Below are 18,880 nucleotides of genomic sequence, written 5' to 3' on the forward strand. Positions count from 1 at the left end.
AGGCCCCATCTTTCATATACAAATGAGAGTATACCCTAACGAGGAAATGTGGGCATGGATGTTCGTTATCGGAAGATCCATGTTCAAGTCGGCTGCAACCCAGATGGGACTGGTGCTGGCTTCGCCGGATGTCTGTAAAATCACCGTTGTAAACTGTGTTGACATCTCTTTTTCTCTTCTCTCTTAAAGATGAGGAGGGTTTTCAGACGGCGGCCTGTCGGAAGTGTGGCTTGTTATATCGTTTGTGTACAAGTTCAGGTGATAGCTGCTTAGCTTGCGTGCTAGTTGTGGCCTACCTGTTAGCCGCGCAGCTGTTAGCTGCGGCGTTAGCTCGCTGTGTTTACCAGGCTGGTATACGTTAGCTTGTGGCTATCAGCCGATTGGCTGTTAGCTTAATGCTACACTGTTGAACGTTCTGAGACTATAACATGCTTTAAACACTCTGACGTCATCTTTGACAGAGGATGTTAGTCGAACCTACCCGGAGCCCGGCCGGTGAGGACTGCGTCAACAAGGAGAACCGTAGCGGCGGGATGGAGCAGCGACGCTGCCCGTGTCGTCAACACAGGAATGCTGTTTTTACTATCGGTGCCATGTTAGAGACTGCAGTTCGCTTGGTCTGTGCTCACGGTAGGAAAGGTCCCGACCGGACCTTAAACACTTCTTCTTTCCTTCCCTTCTAAATGTTTTGTAAATAACGATGTTTTCCAAAACGAGTGTTGCTGCAATACATTTAGGATACGACGCGAGTTGTGTGTGAATTGTCTTGTCACTGGTATTAGCTTCTCCATGCAAATCGGGTTGTTTGTTACAGATGTAAAAATGATCTGGTTTGTTGTGTTGAGAAACATCATGTGTGTTCATCTACCGTGTACTCACAACTAAGGGGGTTAATTTAACCTATAAAGCTATGCTCAGTGACATATGAGTGAAGAATGAATTCTTTTCTCAGCCTGTAATGACAATGAACAGTGTGTTCACATATTAACGGGTTTACCTGTTCAACTGGCCGTATTAAGGGTAAGGTAGGAGGAGTGATCCCCCCGGTTCCCTGGGGACTTCCCCACCCTCCTCTCAGACATGTTGTTACAATATATTGTGTCACTGTGTGGTGGGATATGATGTAACCCTTAGCTTGGTTGCTGGGGTTGTGCTAAAACCGCTTGAGAAACTATATTTTCCTAAAGAAAAGATTGTTTGGTCACTTTTCGTGTGTGCTTAGCAAGGCCTGTGGCCGATACTAATCGAGAATTGTGTATTCTCTCATTATGAAAAACGGTGTTCCTCTGTTGAGTGTATTGCCATTTTTTGTGGTGATAAAGGGTTGTGTGTGTCATGTGATCTACAACTGGGTTAGGTTGGCCACAGAAGCACATGTGTAAGTCTGGTACCGGGGCTCTTAAGGGGGCCCTCTCTATTCTGTGTTTTTTCCTTAGTAAAAATCAGATAGCAGGTTAGCACATGAGCTGTGTGAAGCTGTTAGACACTTCATGCAGCTGACTGTGACTGTGTCATGCTCTTTTTTGTCATTACATCGTGTCATGGGTGTGGGGTCGTAAAGGGGTGAACTGGTAATCCTTTCCTCCCCCTTTTTTGATGGGCAGGGGTTAAGACCTCCTGTCCTTCAAGGTTGCTGTCACGTTGCTGTTCGGCACGTTACAGGGTAAGAGGGGGGGGGGGGGGGGAGTTTCCTGGTCCCACGCCCTGGAATATTGGGCGTGTGCACCGCAGAAATTCCCCCGCCATAGAGTACGTCACTGTGCGCGTCTCTGTTGGTAAGACTTCCGTGAGCTGTTCAGGTCCATATGATGGATCTGTTTCAGGGAGTGGTCAGGGCTCCTCCTCACGAAGCTCCTACTCGGGCCTTCTGTGAGTTAGGACTCTCCTTCCATGTGAGGGAGCCTCCTCAGAGTGCAGAGCCTCCTCCTCAGATTGTCAAGGTGAGTAGAACTTCAAAAAGGAGTCCTGCTCTATTGTGTGTGTATTCGATTCAATTCGATTATTGAGTGTGTATGGGTTTAGGGCCTCCTCCTCGGCGAGCCCTAAACCAAAATTTTACATGGCTCAATGTTGCAATATATTCTTTTCAATCTATACAGCTCGCGTGGGAAGTCTCTCTGGGGATTTCCGTCTCCTCCCTATGGGAGGGTGGTGGGATGTAAAAATGTAAACTATTTTTACCCTCAGCGGCGTCACAAGGGATTCATGTCAGTCTGTGTTCTTTCTTTTTTGGAATAAAAAGAGGAAGGTACATGAAGCACGACGGCTCCGTGTCATTCTCCCAGGCGACTTGGAGGAACAATGTTTGGTGTCTAGACTATCCATTGATGTGTTTGGGTCTCGACGCATACATAGTGCTGGCTCAGGTGTGTTTCTGTGACAGAATCACACAGGGGCTAAGTGCGCCTTGGTTGCTTGTTAAAACAGCGTTTTTTATAGGGCAACTGGGATGGAGTTTTGTCTCTTCCGAGCACCAGTTTACTAGGTTGTCTCGATGAATTCTCGTTCATATCTGGGGGATGTTAACGGAATAGATCTGAACTTAGGTAGAGGGGTCTCACCCCCTTGGGGTGGGCCACTGAGCACGGTCTAAATGGGGACCGTCTGGGTGGCGCCCTCTTTTCTTGTTTTAGATCGACACGCATACCTACCCCCTCTCCTGGAATGGGCAGGTCGGCGTGGTTAAGACACGGGACTGGTCTGGTCATGCTGGTCCAGGTCAGTTAACCCGTTGTCCGCCGGGGATGCAGATCTGCTGTTCTGGTACCCTGAGGGACTTGTGCTTTTTTCAGGGGGGAAAATGCCAGGTCGGTCCGGGTGTCACAGGGTTAGGCGCTATGGAGACCCTTGTTGGGTACATATTGTACTCTGCACTATCGTAATGGCTTACGGCCATGCCAACCTGTACACGCCCGATCTCGTCAGATCTCGGCCGCTACGCAGGTTCGGTCCTGGTTAGTACTTGGTTGGGAGACCGCCTGGGAATACCAAGTGCGGTGTGCTTAGGGCTGGTTCTCCATTATTTTCGCTCCTCTCTCACGCGTGGCGAAGAGGGGGCTGTTGGTGTGGTCTTGGACCTCCTCTGGTAACCCTGTGCTTCCCGTGCCGCCGGGCCCGGTCCGAAGTAATGTTTCGTCGACCCGTAGGCCTGGAATAACCCTTTTTTGAAAACTGAAACACTTGTACTGCGGTATAGCCAGTGTGTTTTGGAGTTTTTTCTTGAGGGGTTATAGGAACAACCACCGCATAGGGTAACGACAGGGTGGTTGGTTCCCTGGTGTGTTGGAGCAGAGTCAACTCCCGGGTTACCCGGTTGAGTGTGCCCCTGCACGTTCATGACGTCTGCCAATCATGTCAGCCTTCTCTGCCTCATACCCTCTGGGCTTTTTTTTTAAAGGAGGCTTTGTCATGGTGATCAACAACGCCAGCATACGCCCCTTCCGCCGGGGCGGCTGTTTTCAGCTGACTCCTTTTGCGCCTGTCTCGTCCGCAGTGCTCCAGGCTCAGGTTACAGCCTGTTGCCTGGTTTCCCCGGTGCGCTGCCTGCTTCCGTTGGTTAACCTTTTTTGTGTGCTTACGGCCATGCTGACTGCCTGTTCTGCAGGGTCAGTGTGCCAGGCGGTGTGCTATTGGGGGGAAAGGGCCCGCTCTTGAGAGGGGCCTTATCCGAATACGCTGGCGATGTGGGGGGCGGTGTCACTAAGTGACCACCTAGTGGGGTCTTGATGCCTGGCGTCATTGACCTCTCCGGGCCCCCGTTTTCCAGGGGATCCAGTCCCTTCAGTGGGTCTGGGTCTTCCTTCGCGCTCCGCTGCTACGGCCTTGCCACAGGGTTGGGTTTGCTCTATGAATATTACTTGTATGACATGTATCAGCATGTTTGTACACATCAAATTAAAACTAATAAAGAACTGGCTAAAAATAAAATAGTTACAAAATCTGGCCATTTTCGCCCAAAAAAAAGTCCAAAACCGGCAAAAACAAATTCTTGGCATCCCTAAGTGCCCCCCTGTGCCCCAGTAGAGTGCTGGTCTAGATATGCCCCTGCTTCCACCCTCCCTCCCTCTTCCCTCTGTGCCTGTTTACAGGAAATCAAATCCTGGTTCACTTCAAATTTCCTCAAACTAAACTGTTGTGAAGGGCCAGATTAAAAGCTGAGAATCTACGTTTATTGTTTTATATACCTTGTATATTATTTATATATACAATTTATATCCCTTTAAGCCTGCGTTTGAATCCTAGTAATATTCACTTTCCTCATTGGATAACGTTCTCGGCGCCAGACGGCGTGCCCCTAAAGTCAGGTTCAAAGGCGAGCCCAGGCATGTTGGAGCATGCCTGGAGACGGCGCATTGATTCGAGACGAGAACTGAGGTTTGGCACTAGAAAGCCACTTAAGTATATATATCGGGGCAGGTGCGAACAGTAGCAGTTCGTGCGTTCGTTTGGTAAAACAGTGAAGTGCAAGCAGTTCGTCTAAACTGAGTGTTGAGAACCACGTGCGAAGTGAATAGTAAAAGTGTCCGAGTTAATGCAGTAACGTCAAGTTCGACTTAGCTTAATGTGAAGTAAAGAGTCGTTATTTATTGTGCATCGTGCCAACAGCAGTTCGTTCGTGTGCAGCATTACTCAGCAGTTCGTTCGTTTAGTAGCTAGTGGAACCTCAGCCAGTGTGCGTGGACTAAATCCATTGGTACCAGTACACGAGGAGGGCCTAGTCGTAGAACCTACTGGACATGTGCATATTGGAACCGACGGCGGCGATTGCAGAACCAGTATTGGTTGGATTATAGTGATTGTGGAACGTACTACCTGGAGAAGAGCATTGTTAATACCCACTGTCGTTTGGATTTAACCACCTTGAAGATCTACTTCGGGCTGGCTTCGTGGACCGAAGCTAGCTGGCTATCGTCATTGCTATCGGGCAATTGGATTACAGTTATTGCTTTGTTGCTGAGCCTTTGGATTACAAGGACTGGATTCTATACGAGAACCCCCTTCTTCTTCAATTGAACAGACTGAGTATCCGAACATTCTTCCTTCCTCCAGAGCTTACATCTCTGGGAGGAAACCCCTTGTCTCCAGCGGTACCAGCGTTTCCCCCTATATTGCCATCCTACGCCAGGCGGCGTTTAGTCTAGTACCCCATCGTAGGAATTATTCATTCCAACTGACTTTTGCTACTGACTGACTTATTCATATTCTTCGCCATACAAGCGCGACCTTAATTCCCATCTCTGTACAATTTGCTGCATAACAATAAATATTCTAAATGATATTTCTTTGTCACCGTGCCGTATTATTCTGAGTGTCTGCCATAATTAACTGTACTTTCTGGCAAGTAATAATAATGATAATTAGCAGTGGTTTAATCTATCACAATCTTTAATACAGTCAGGGTTTTGTAACCCCTCAGTTACAATTGGTCCTTCGAGCCGGAGGGTATCAGTACTCTTAATATCATATTAATAGTGATATGGCCAGCGGCGGACACTCTCCAAACGGCTCTCCTAAACTAGAGCGCCCTAGGCGCAAACGTCAGCCCCCTCCACACCTGGAGGACTACGCTTTCGTTTTACCTCCTAGCTTATCTAAAAAGACGCTAAGCACGGATAAAACTAATAGTTTAAGCATGCCCAATCCTATCGACTTGTCGGCCCCACCAGTAGAGACCCCAGTGGGTTCGGACGGAACTGACTTAGCTCACGGGGGGGAACAAGCGGGACATGACGTGACTATACCCAAAGACAGTGCCACCGGGATAGACCCCGGAGCGCCAAAGGATAAAGACAGCGCCACCGGGCTAGACCCCGGAGCGCCAAAGGATAAAGACAGTGCCACCGAGATGGACCTCGGAACACAAGAGACCCAAGAGCGCGCACCCGAGATAGACCTCGGCGCGCACCCAAGAGAAGAGTACCGCGTCTTAGAGATGGACCTCGGGGCGCGGGAGAAGGTAGGAAGCAGCGCTCAAGAGATGGACCTTGGAGCGCGCCAAGAGAACAGGTCACCACCAAGTCCTGTCAACGCCACATCGCCCTCATCAGCGTCATCCCCCAGCGAGGCTGACCAGAGACTAGCACAGGCCTTGATCGCCACGCTAGCTGCATCAACCGAAAGAGACCGTCTCCAAGCACAGACACTTTTGAGCGCGAACACTCTGCAGTGGAAAGAGAACGTCTCCAGGCGCAACAACAGAGCGAGCGCGAACGCATCCGACTGGAAGAGAGTCGCCTCCAGGCTGACGCAGCGATGACAATCAGACTGGAGGAGAGGCGCCTCCAGGCTGAAGAAAACATTCAGCGAGACCGCGCCAATGCACAGCGCGACGCCGCCAATGCACAGCGCGACATGGAGCGGGACCGCCTGCAGGCGCAGATGATTGAGCAATTGCTCCAGAGGACGACTCCCCACTCCTCCACACGTAGCTCCCGGAGATCATCACGACACGGGTCGAGGGCACCTTCCCCTCCCCGACAAATCTACACGGGACCCAGCCAACAGGAAGAACCTGCTTACGTCGCCGAGCCCCCTCCCCGACCGGTCTATACGGGACCCAGCCAACGGGAAGATCCCGCCTACGTCGCCGAGAAACTAACTAAGAGACTCTAAGACCTAGCGGAGGACGAGGGAGGACATCAAGCCCACCAGCACAAACCTATTTTGGACCAGGAGGCCCAGTACAGCCCCGAGCCACTGCGTTACGAACCCCCGACCCAACCCATGGGTGAGTTTAATACACAGTCAGCACCGAGGAGCAGCACCTGGGGGCCCGGCCTCTGGTACCCACCCAGCACTAACCCACGACCACCCGTACGGGGAGACTCGCCCAGGAGGCCTCTCCCCCTACGCGCATCTGTGTCCCAGCCATCCATGGCATCTTACCTTGGAACACCCACGTTCCCAGACTTTACGCGTGAGGACAGAGCACAGTATACGGAACTACGCATGTGTTTAGAGACTATCATGTCCGATGTACACGACGAGTCTTATAAATATGCCATCCTCCTCAAGCACCTTAAAGTGCCCAGAGCGCATAACATAGCGCTGGCATATTCGAACTCAAGAACCCCCTACTCTGATGCTCTGGTGGCCCTCGACGCGCGCTATGGACGCATATGGGATTACGTAATCCAAGAAATACGAGATATCGACCGCCTCCCCCCCGCCAAAGACAATAGAGCACTAGATGACCTCTCTATCAAGGTGCAATCCTTTGTGGGGATGCTGGGGTCACAAAAGGAGAAGGGGAGATATGAACTATATGCACATTCTAACGTGGAGCGGATACTGGAGAAGCTCCCTCCAGCCCGTCAAGAGCGTTTTCGGCGGCAGAGAGACCACCGTGACCCCCACGGCCCAGAACCATCCCTCCTAGACCTGGCTGATTTCCTCGCCAGGGAGGTCAGCAGTCTACGATTAGACACGTTCGTGTGGGGTGGCTCTGACCCTAAAGATGGACCGAGAAGGTTCAACGACAACCGCCGGTCCGTAACCGTGATGCACCAGGCCGAGGCTGTGTCACGGCAGACGAGCCACAACCCCCACGCCAAGGAGAAGTGGAAGGCTGTCTGTCAGTACTGTGACAGTGAACACCAGCTGTCACAGTGCGACGCCTTCAAAGACCTAACCACAGCCGAAATAGGTCAATGGCTTAAGGACAAACGCCGCTGCTTCCGCTGCGCGCGCGGCCACATGGCAGCCGAGTGCCGCCTGAAGAAAAGATGCGGTAAGTGTGACGGCGCCCACCTAGAAGTCCTGCATGAGAGCAACAAGCGCCCACCAGGAAACCAAAGTCGGCCCATCACGGTGATGTACCAGGCCGAGGCGGTGTCACCACCGGCCAGCCTCAACCCCCCCGCCGAAGAGGAATTTGAGATCGCCTGTTTTTACTGCCACGGCGGACACTGGCTGTCAAAGTGCGACGACCACAAGACCCTGACCCCCGCTGAAATGGATCAGCGGCTTAAAGCTAACACGCATGACCCCGCTTACTGCGAGGCACTGCGCAGGGTCCACAGGAGAAAACTAGCCCTACAAGGCAACCCACCAACAGGAGTGCTCCACATCGACCCCAAGTATAGTGGGAGCCCCCGAGTGCTCATCAAAGTGGTCAGAGTGCTCCTGAGCTACGAGGACAAGGTCCTGGACACTTACGCCGTCCTCGACGATGGGTCAGAAAAGACTCTCCTCCTCGCTTCCGCCGCAGCCCAATTGGGCCTGCGGGGTACCAAAGAAACAATGACAATCCGTACTATTCAGCGAAACCTAAAGACCATAAAGGGCGAAAACGTCTCATTCACAATAGCAGCGGTCGAGCAGCCCGAGAAGCGGTACAGCATCACTAAGGCATTTACAAGCCATGACATAGGTCTGTCGAGCTACGACTACCCCATCCCACAGCTGATGGCGAAGTACGCGCACCTACGCAGACTGCCTATACCGCTCATCGACGGCGCCACACCGACCCTGCTCATAGGCTCCGACCACGCGGACCTCATTGTCCCAATCGAGGCGGCCCACATCGGACCTAAAGGATGCCCAGTCGCTGTTCAGACCCGACTGGGGTGGACGCTCCAGGGCCCCCTCTACGGACCTGCCAGCCAACCAACGTCCACACGCTGCCTTTACACAAAGGTGAGCGACACAGGCCACCCTCTCATACAGCCCGTTGAGAGGCTATTGACATTAGACGAGATGCCTGTGAGAGAACCGTGGGCTCAAGAAGAGGGAGTTCCTAACTCCACCCCCCTCAGCTACGCTCCAAGCGACGTAGCTGACCTCGAACCCAGCACCCCAAACTACCTCTTGATGGGGCGGCCGGACCCGGCCCCTCCTCAGACGGTGTACAGACAGAACAAGAGGAACGGACGGAGGATGTGGAGACACAACCAAGCACAGATCGACCAGTCTTGGGCCCGCTCCCTCCTAAGCTACCTACCATCCCTTCCAGCCCGTCAGAAGTGGGTAAAGGACAGGGACAACCTGAAGGTGGACACAGTCGTTAGGATCATCGACCAGTCACTACCCCGAGCTACGTGGCCGGCCGGCCGCGTGAGCAGAGTGATTACTGGTGCCGATGGGAAAGTCAGAGCGGCAGAAGTCATAGTCCAAGGGCGGACTTACACTCGACCCGTGGCGAAGCTGATAGAGTTGCCGGAGCTCCCTGACTCCCCTGATGACGACCATGACCCACTGACTTTGTAGATTGCCCTACTCCTCACAACAAGTATTGAGCAGTTGACTGGACTATTAATCTGTCTCCCTTAAACTAATTAGGTGCGGACTAATTAGGAGGCGGCTGTTGTGAAGGGCCAGATTAAAAGCTGAGAATCTACTTTTATTGTTTTATATACCTTGTATATTATTTATATATACAATTTATATCCCTTTAAGCCTGCGTTTGAATCCTAGTAATATTCACTTTCCTCATTGGATAACGTTCTCGGCGCCAGACGGCGCGCCCCTAAAGTCAGGTTCAAAGGCAAGCCCAGGCATGTTGGAGCATGCCTGGAGATGGCGCATTGATTCGAGACGAGAACTGAGGTTTGGCACTAGTCAGCCACTTAAGTATATATATCGGGGCAGGTGCGAACAGCAGCAGTTCGTGCGTTCGTTTGGTAAAACAGTGAAGTGCAAGCAGTTCGTCTAAACAGAGTGTTGAGAACCACGTGCGAAGTGAATAGTAAAAGTGTCAGAGTTAATGCAGTAACGTCAAGTTCGACTTAGCTTAATGTGAAGTAAAGAGTCGTTATTTATTGTGCATCGTGCCAACAGCAGTTCGTTCGTGTGCAGCATTACTCAGCAGTTCGTTCGTTTAGTAGCTAGTGGAACCTTAGCCAGTGTGCATGGACTAAATCCATTGGTACCAGTACACGAGGAGGGCCTAGTCGTAGAACCTACTGGACATGTGCATATTGGAACCGACGGCGGCGATTGCAGAACCAGTATTGGTTGGATTATAGTGATTGTGGAACGTACTACCTGGAGAAGAGCATCGTTAATACCCACTGTCGTTTGGATTTAACCACCTTGAAGATCTACTTCGGGCTGGCTTCGTGGACCGAAGCTAGCTGGCTATCGTCATTGCTATCGGGCAATTGGATTACAGTTATTGCTTTGTTGCTGAGCCTTTGGATTACAAGGACTGGATTCTATACGAGAACCCCCTTCTTCTTCAATTGAACAGACTGAGTATCCGAACATTCTTCCTTCCTCCAGAGCTTACATCTCTGGGAGGAAACCCCTTGTCTCCAGCGGTACCAGCGTTTCCCCCTATATTGCCATCCTACGCCAGGCGGCGTTTAGTCTAGTACCCCATCGTAGGAATTATTCATTCCAACTGACTTTTGCTACTGACTGACTTATTCATATTCTTCGCCATACAAGCGCGACCTTAATTCCCATCTCTGTACAATTTGCTGCATAACAATAAATATTCTAAATGATATTTCTTTGTCACCGTGCCGTATTATTAGTGTCTGCCATAATTAACTGTACTTTCTGGCAAGTAATAATAATGATAATTAGCAGTGGTTTAATCTATCACAATCTTTAATACAGTCAGGGTTTTGTAACCCCTCAGTTACATAAACAGTGATAAAACAGAGGTAGTCCTCATTGGCTCCAAGTCCACACTCACCAAGCACCCCAGTTTCACCCTCACCATAGACAACTCCTTGGTTTCCCCCAAAGGACCAAAAGAGTCTGGGTGTCGTCCTCGACAGCACCCTATCATTCCATTCCCACATCAACAACACCATCCGGTCCGCCTACTTCCACCTTCGCAACATCAACCGCCTCCGCCATTCACTCACTCCCAACAGCGCCGCAATCCTGGTCCACTCCCTCGTCACTTCCCGCTTAGATTACTGCAACTCCCTTCTCTTTGGTCTCCCCCACAAACTCCTCCATAAGCTCCAACTGGTCCAGAACGCTGCTGCCCGTATAATAACCAGAACCCCTGTCATCAGTCACATCACCCTCGTCCTACGCCAAATACAGACAGAACAAGAGGAACGGACGGAGGATGTGGAGACACAACCAAGCACAGATCGACCAGTCTTGGGCCCGCTCCCTCCTAAGCTACCTACCATCCCTTCCAGCCCGTCAGAAGTGGGTAAAGGACAGGGACAACCTGAAGGTGGACACAGTCGTTAGGATCATCGACCAGTCACTACCCCGAGCTACGTGGCCGGCCGGCCGCGTGAGCAGAGTGATTACTGGTGCCGATGGGAAAGTCAGAGCGGCAGAAGTCATAGTCCAAGGGCGGACTTACACTCGACCCGTGGCGAAGCTGATAGAGTTGCCGGAGCTCCCTGACTCCCCTGATGACGACCATGACCCACTGACTTTGTAGATTGCCCTACTCCTCACAACAAGTATTGAGCAGTTGACTGGACTATTAATCTGTCTCCCTTAAACTAATTAGGTGCGGACTAATTAGGAGGCGGCTGTTGGTCCGCCTACTTCCACCTTCGCAACATCAACCGCCTCCGCCATTCACTCACTCCCAACAGCGCCGCAATCCTGGTCCACTCCCTCGTCACTTCCCGCTTAGATTACTGCAACTCCCTTCTCTTTGGTCTCCCCCACAAACTCCTCCATAAGCTCCAACTGGTCCAGAACGCTGCTGCCCGTATAATAACCAGAACCCCTGTCATCAGTCACATCACCCTCGTCCTACGCCAACTACACTGGCTTCCCATCAAACACAGCATAGATTACAAGATCCTCCTCCATACATTCAAGGCCATCCACAACCTCGCCCCTCCATACCTGTCCGACCTCCTCCACATCAACATTCCCACTCGGTCCCTCAGGTCTGCCTCCTCCATCAACCTGACCGTCCCCCCAGCCCGTCTGTCCACCAGCCCGCTCTGCCCCCCGTCTCTAGAACTCCCTCCCCCCGACATCAGGAACATTGACTCCATCCATGAGACGTTGAGCTGTATGTGTGTGTCATGAATTTCCCCAAGGGGATTAATAAAGGAATATCTTATCTTACCTTATCTTATCATCCCATTTAAAACCCACCTCAAAACCCACCTGTTTAGGCAGGCGTATGTCTGATTTTATTTTTTAAATTGATTGTGATTGTTAATGAACTGTTTTTTTAATTGTTGTACGGCGAGCTTGAGTGTCCTTCTTTCGTGTAACGTCAGAGGTCCAACTCTGTATCTTGTAGCCATGCCCTTAACTCTGGTCCCACATCAAAGAGGCTGGCTTCCGAGGGTGGTTTGTATAGGGGGCAGATGGTCAGGATGTGGTCAACAGTCTGCTCAGGGTCTCCACACTCACATGCAGCACTGTCTGCCAGGCCCCACTTCTTTATGGATGCTTTAAAGCGACCAACCCCAGATCTTAAACGGTTCAGCAGAACCCATTGCCGGCGTGGAAGATCGTCTCCTGTGGCGCCATCTCCTGGATCCCAGATGTAGTGGTGGATATGGGTTGGCCCAGCACTCTCCCACTCTCTCTTCCAGGCTGCCGCCAGCCATCTATTTCTGGATAGGTCCTCAGTGGTGGAACGGAGCATCTCTTGTGCCACCTTGTTGTAGGGGTGGCGGGACTTGAGTCTGCTCATAGGTGCTGTTGTTGTTGTGGTGTTGTGTAGGATGTGCCAGTCATGCTTCACTGCCTTCCTTGCTAGGGCGAGAGTGGCAGCCTCTCGTCGTAGGCCAGCTGGTGCGATTCCTGCAAGGACTGGCAGCAGGAAGACGGGTGTAGCCTTCAGTCATCCAGTGATGATCCGGAGGGCGTTGTTAGTAGCCGCATCAACTTTTTTAACGTGTGGGCTTCTGCTCCAGACTGGGGCACAGTACTCCGCTGCCGAGAAGACCAGGGCTTGGGTGGATATCCGAAGGGTCTTGGCAGTGGCTCCCCAGGTTGTACCTGCGAGGCGTCGGATCAGCGCAACCCTTGATGTTGTCTTTGCCCTGACATCTTCGAGGTGTTGTTTGAAGGACAGTGTCCGATCCAGACGCACGCCAAGGTATTTAGGGGCTTGCTGGGACTCCAGACGCTTGTGGTCAGCATATACCTCCAGTTCCCTCTTGGCGTCTCTGTTGCAGAGATGGTATGCTGCTGTAACGGTCTTGCTGGTGCTGAGCTGTAGGCGCCACTTTTGTAGATAGGCTACTAGGATGTCCATGTCTTGGTTAAGACCATCCTCCAGTGCCTTCCATGTGGGTTTTCTCAGCATGATGGCAAGATCGTCCGCATAGCCGTACTTTCTGGATGCTGTGACTGGGAGATCGTACATGTAAATATTAAACAGCATCGGAGAAAGGACTGACCCCTGTGGGACACCGTTCCTCAGTCTTCTGAGCCTGCTGCACTGGCCATCGCTGGTGTGTAGGACAAAACTGCGGTTAGACAACATCTCCATGATAAACTTCACCATATGCCGATCAGGTACCATCCTCATCAGCTTCAGGTGGAGTCCACGGTGCCAGACAGTATCGTACGCGGCAGTCAGGTCCAGGTACACTACCCCCGCTTTCTCATTAGCCTGAAAGCTGTCCTCGATGTCTTGAGACAGTAGTGTTACCTGGTCCACTGTTGATCTACCACGTCGGAAACCGGCCTGTTCCTGTGGGAGCTGTGTATCAATTACTGGCTCAATGCGGCTATGGATCATTCTTTCCAATATCTTAAATGGAACACAGAGCAGCGAGATGGGTCGATATGCCTTGGGGTCTTCCGCAGGTTTGTTTGACTTTGGCAGGGCAATTACAGAAGCACGACGCCAGGTCTTGGGGATCTTGCACCTCTGATAGCATGCAGAGAAGAATGCACAGAGCCAGTCAGATGTTGTTGTGCTCTGGTGGGTGATAAACTCCGGGTGGATGTTGTCACGGCCTGGAGATTTGCCCGTCTTGAGCTTACTCATCGAGTTCATCTGCTGTGAACTCTCCTGAGAGGTTAGAATCTACACTGGCCACCTTGGAGAGGGAAGACACCTCCTGTGTTATCAGGCGGGTAACATCTTTGTCTGCGTCTGGGTAACGACCGTTCTTCAGGAGCTCGGAGGCGATGGCATCTGCAGTGACTGGGCAGCTTGGGGGCTTCGTACATCTGCCTGTAAGCTGGTTGATCGTTTGCCACGCCTTCCGACTAGAATGGGTAAAGTCAATTGATTCAACTACTTCAGTCCATCTGTCTCTACGCGTGGTGTCCAGTCTCTGGAGCAGTGCCGCTGCAGTCGCATCCACCTCTTCCCTGGAGCCAGCGCTCTGGTGGTCGCACAGGAGGCGGCTGCACTCCTCATCCCAACCAGGGATGTAGTTCCTGTTGTAGCCGCGTGGGATGGTCTTCTTTGCCGCACCCAGGAGGACCCCACAGTAGGCCTCATAGGCGGCGTCCACATCGGCTGCATCTGGGTCTGGCAGACCAGCTGACCTCTTATCCGTCTCCTGAGCAAATACCTCCCAGTTGGCCTTTCGAAAGTTCCATCTTTTGACAGGCTTCCCTAATACCGGTTGCACCAGTGATGGGACTTTAATGATGGATGGTCGGTGGTGTGAGTCGGGAAACCTGTCTAGGACGCGTCTTTCTGGTTTCGGGTCATTGCTCCAGCATACGGCAAAGGCCAGGTCTGGGTTGGTAGAGGTGTTCCAGCGTGCAGAGAAGAAGCTTGGCGGCTCCTTGGGGTCGTACAACAGCAGAGCATCGATGTTGGAGGCCCATTCGCTGAGCGCCTCTCCGTTAGGTGTTGTGTAGTTGTAACCCAAGTCTGTGTGTTGACAGTTGAAGTCACCAGCGTAGATGGCGGGTGCAGTTATGGACGGGAGGGACGTAGCAGCCAGCTCTGATGGTGGGGGCTTATATACGTTGATGACTGAAGTTTCCTGGATTTTAGTAACCAGTCACTCGATGTTGGAGCCTGGTGGGGATTGGCTACTGGCTGACCAGCTTAGTTCAGTCCTCACGAAGGTTGCCACACCATGTTGCTTGTTGTGGATGGACCCGGCTAGATGGAAACCAGGCATCTTGAGGATGTTATCGTTTGTGCAGTGTGTCTCCTGCAGGAGCACCACCGCTGCCCCATTGGAATCAGCCAGGTGATGTACGATCTCGAGTTTGGCGCTGGTGAGGCCCTCGACATTGAGTTGGAGCACTGGTAGGCCGCGGTTTTCGACGGCCGGTATGATCGCCCGTCCTGAGTAGGATGCTCCACCGTACCTTGGCCTGCCTGCTCGACATTTAGTTGGCGACATTCGTTTCACAAGTTGGTCTTGCACCATCTCTTGCTACTTACAGGGAAGGCCTCGTGAAGGCTGTCGTCATCTTCCCAGAGTCTAGCTCCAGCCCCACCACGTTACTGGCTTTCCTGACCAGCTTTTCCAGCCTGTTCGCATCCCCCGCTCTCAGTCCGCTGCCCCAGCAGGCCACTGCGTACAAGAAGGTGCCCGCCACCACCGACTTGTAGAACATCTTCAACATCCTTGTACAGATGTTGAAGGATCTCAGCCTTCTGAGGAAGTAGAGGCGGCTCTGGCCCTTAGAGTACCTCAGCGTGTTTTGACCCGTTCAGTTTATTGTCTATTTGCACTCTGAGGTATTTATAATCCTCAACCATGTCCACGTCGACCCCCCTGGTGTAATCCTCCTCCTCCCCAGTTCCCTGGTCTTTGTGACATTGAGCTGGAGGTGGTATTTTTCACAATATGTGATGAAGTCCGCCACCAGTGCTCGGTATTCCTCCTCATCACCATCCTTTATACTGTACATCCCACTATCACAGAGTCATCAGAAAACTTCTGAAGGTGGCAGGACTCTGACCGATAGTGGAAGTCGTTGGTGTAGACAGTGAAGAGGAAGGGGGAGAGGACTGTCCCCTGCGGGGCCCCGTGTTGCTGACCAGTCTGTCTGACACACAGCCTTGTAGGCGCACGTACTGTGGTCTGCCTGTCAACAACCCAGGACACTAGGGGGGCCTCCACCTGCATCACCTCCAACTTCTCACCCAGCAGCCCAGGCCGTGTGGTATCGAAAAACATGACTCTCACAGTGCTCGCAGGCTTGTCTAGGTACAGCATCGTCCCCCAGTCGCAGCTGGTAGGCAAACTTAAAGGAACACGCCAACATTATGGGGAACGCGCATATCGTCTTCTCCAGTCAGACAATGAGATACAGTAGATACCGATTTTCTCTGTGTGTGTTCAGCCTAGCTTAAAACTCCGGGAGAGGACAGCTAGGCTAGCTGGTCCGTATCCGCTTCCAACCAAGTACTGTATATTTGCATATCTTGTATGTCACAAATGTAACAGTACTGTATATCTGTATGTCATAAATGTCATGATTAGATTAGATGATTAGATTTAGATTATTATATCTGTATATCTGTATGTTGTGTATGTCATAAATGTCATTATGAATTGAAAATGGGGGACCCTGATGTAAACAAGACAAAAGTCTTTCTCTGGTCTGCATCCCCTTAACAATTGTGTGTATTGAGCTGTACTGTACTGTACCCATTCTGCAATCTGTTAATTAAAGTTTTCAATTAATCAATCAATCAACCATTTGTACCAAGCTAGGCTAGCTTGCAGCTGGATAGCTTTCTACTGAACGCACAGAGAATAAATTGGTATCTATCTTCTTGTCTGACTAGAGAAGACGGAAAGTGCATTTCCCATAATGTTGGTGTGTTCCTTTGAACTCATTATAACTTTTGATGCGATGTACGGTTTGCAACCATTTCCTCAGTAGAACATTATGAAGACAAGTCTGCTCATGCTGTGAGCTTGGAAACATCTCATGGTTTTAAAAGGACACGTCTCATGGTTTACATGTCTCATGGTTTTAAAAGGACATGTCACATGGTTTTAAAAGAACATGTCTCATGGTTTTAAAAGGACAAGTCTCATGGTTTTGGACAGGTCTTGCTCGAAAAAGAGATATTTGATCTCAAGTGACTACCTGGTAAAATAAAGGTTAAATAAAAAGGACACATCACATGGTTTTAAAAGGACATGTCACATGGTTTTAAAAGGACATGTCACATGGTTTTAAAAGGACACGTCTCATGGTTTTAAAAGGACATGTCACATGGTTTTAAAAGGACACATCACATCTTTTTAAAAGGACACGTCACATGGTTTTAAAAGGACATGTCACATGGTTTTAAAAGGACATGTCACATGGTTTTAAAAGGACATGTCACATGTTTTCGTAGATTGATATGAACACATTTCAATGAGCTGATGATGAAATTCCCTTCCACGTATTTCAAAACACGAAAACTACGGCAGTGAAAAACAATCAGGTCAGGTCATCATGAGATTGTAATTCTGATGAATTATTCTGACAGTTTTGGTTCTTGAAGTGGCATTTTTATAACTAAAAATTTTTATAACTAAAACGATTTTAACACTGAAGTTAACCGGCACTTCCGCATATGTACCTCACATTATGTCATACTTGGATTGGAGCCTGGTGAAAGGATGCAGCACAGTGCAACTCTAGGTTTCTCAATACTAAAGTGATGGATGAAATGATGGCCTTTACTAGTCAACATCATGCTAAGTGTTGTGAAGGGCCAGATTAAACTGAGAATATACCTTTATTGTTTTATATACTTTGTATATTATTTACATATACACGGTATATCCCTTTACCTACGTTCACACCAGAGTAATATTCGCTCTCCTTATTGGATAGCGCCCTAGGCTCCAGGCAGTCTCGCACTCAGACAGGTGCAATGGGCGAGTTTCAGGCATGTCAGAACATGCCCTTGGCAGTGTATTGATTCAGGACCAAAGTGGTTAGGTTTGGAACTAGATAATCACTTAAGTATAAATACAGCGCAAGGTGCGCACACCAGTAATTCAGCTTAGTTCATCAAGTTCGTCTAAACAAGCAGTGTGACAAGTTCGGTAACATTGAAGTGAGCAACCGTGCGTTTAGAACATGTGCGAATAGAATACTAAAGTGTCAGGGTTTAGTGAAGTAACGTCAAGTTCGACCTAGTTTAATGTGAAGTAAATAGTTGTTCATTATTGTATATCGTGCAACCCAGTTCGTTCGTGTGTAGCATTGGACATGTGCACAGGAGAACCAACGTCGGCGATTGCAGAACCATTACTGGTTGGATTATATTGATTTGGAACGTGGTATCCGGAGAAGAGCATCGTTGATTTCCACTATCGTTTGGGATTCAACCTCGTGAGGATTACAACTCGGGCCTGCCTCGTGGACGGGGCTGGCTAGCTGTCATCAATGCTGTCGGGCATTTGGATTACAATTATTGCTTTTGCTGCTGATCAAGGGAGTTTACAAGGACCGACTCCTGTACCTGGAGTCTCTTTATTCCTCATTGAATCAGACTGAGTATCCGAGCATTCCTCTACCCTCCAGGCCTTACACCCCGGAGGGAACCCATTGTCTCCAGTCGGTACCAGTGTTGCCCTATATAATTGCTACTATACGACAGGTGGTGTCGACTTAGACCCATCGTAGTATTCCTGCTATTCTTAGTGACTCATGCTCTTGACTGACTTTACGTATATTCTTCGCCATACAAGCGCGACCTTAATTCTCATTCTGTAACCTAACGTTGCCTAATAATAATAAATTACCCTCAAATACTATTTCTTCGTCAATGCCGTGTTCTTGTGGGTGTTCACCATCTATATTTGATGTACTGTCTGGCCAGTAATTAAAGTACATAACTAGCAGTGGTTTAATCTATCACAATCTTTAATACAGTCAGGGTTTTGTAACCCCTCAGTTACAATTGGTCCTTCGAGCCGGAGGGTATCAGTGTAATATTTAATATAATATTAATATTAACATGGCCAGCGGTGAACACTCCCCAAGCGGCTCCCCTAAGCTAGAACGCCCGCAGCGCAAACGTCAGCTACCTCCATATCTG

The 18,880-nt window shown here is 50.2% G+C and overlaps 1 protein-coding gene across 1 annotated transcript in view; it reads right to left on the reverse strand.

Moving 5' to 3' along the window:
- Positions 1-15,966: 15,966 nt before the first annotated feature.
- Positions 15,967-18,880, reverse strand: part of LOC311237923 (cyclic nucleotide-gated channel beta-3-like) — a gene marked incomplete at both ends in the record, with an annotated part of 80,551 nt that continues 77,637 nt past the window's right edge. Inside the window, one exon of the mRNA XM_084325898.1 lies at positions 15,967-16,071. Coding sequence (XP_084182024.1) covers positions 15,967-16,071 — 105 coding nt within the window. The remainder of the gene's footprint in view (positions 16,072-18,880) is intronic.

Source organism: Notolepis coatsorum (genome assembly GCF_963971535.1).
Source record: "Notolepis coatsorum genome assembly, chromosome: 12".
Lineage (NCBI taxonomy): Eukaryota > Metazoa > Chordata > Actinopteri > Aulopiformes > Paralepididae > Notolepis > Notolepis coatsorum.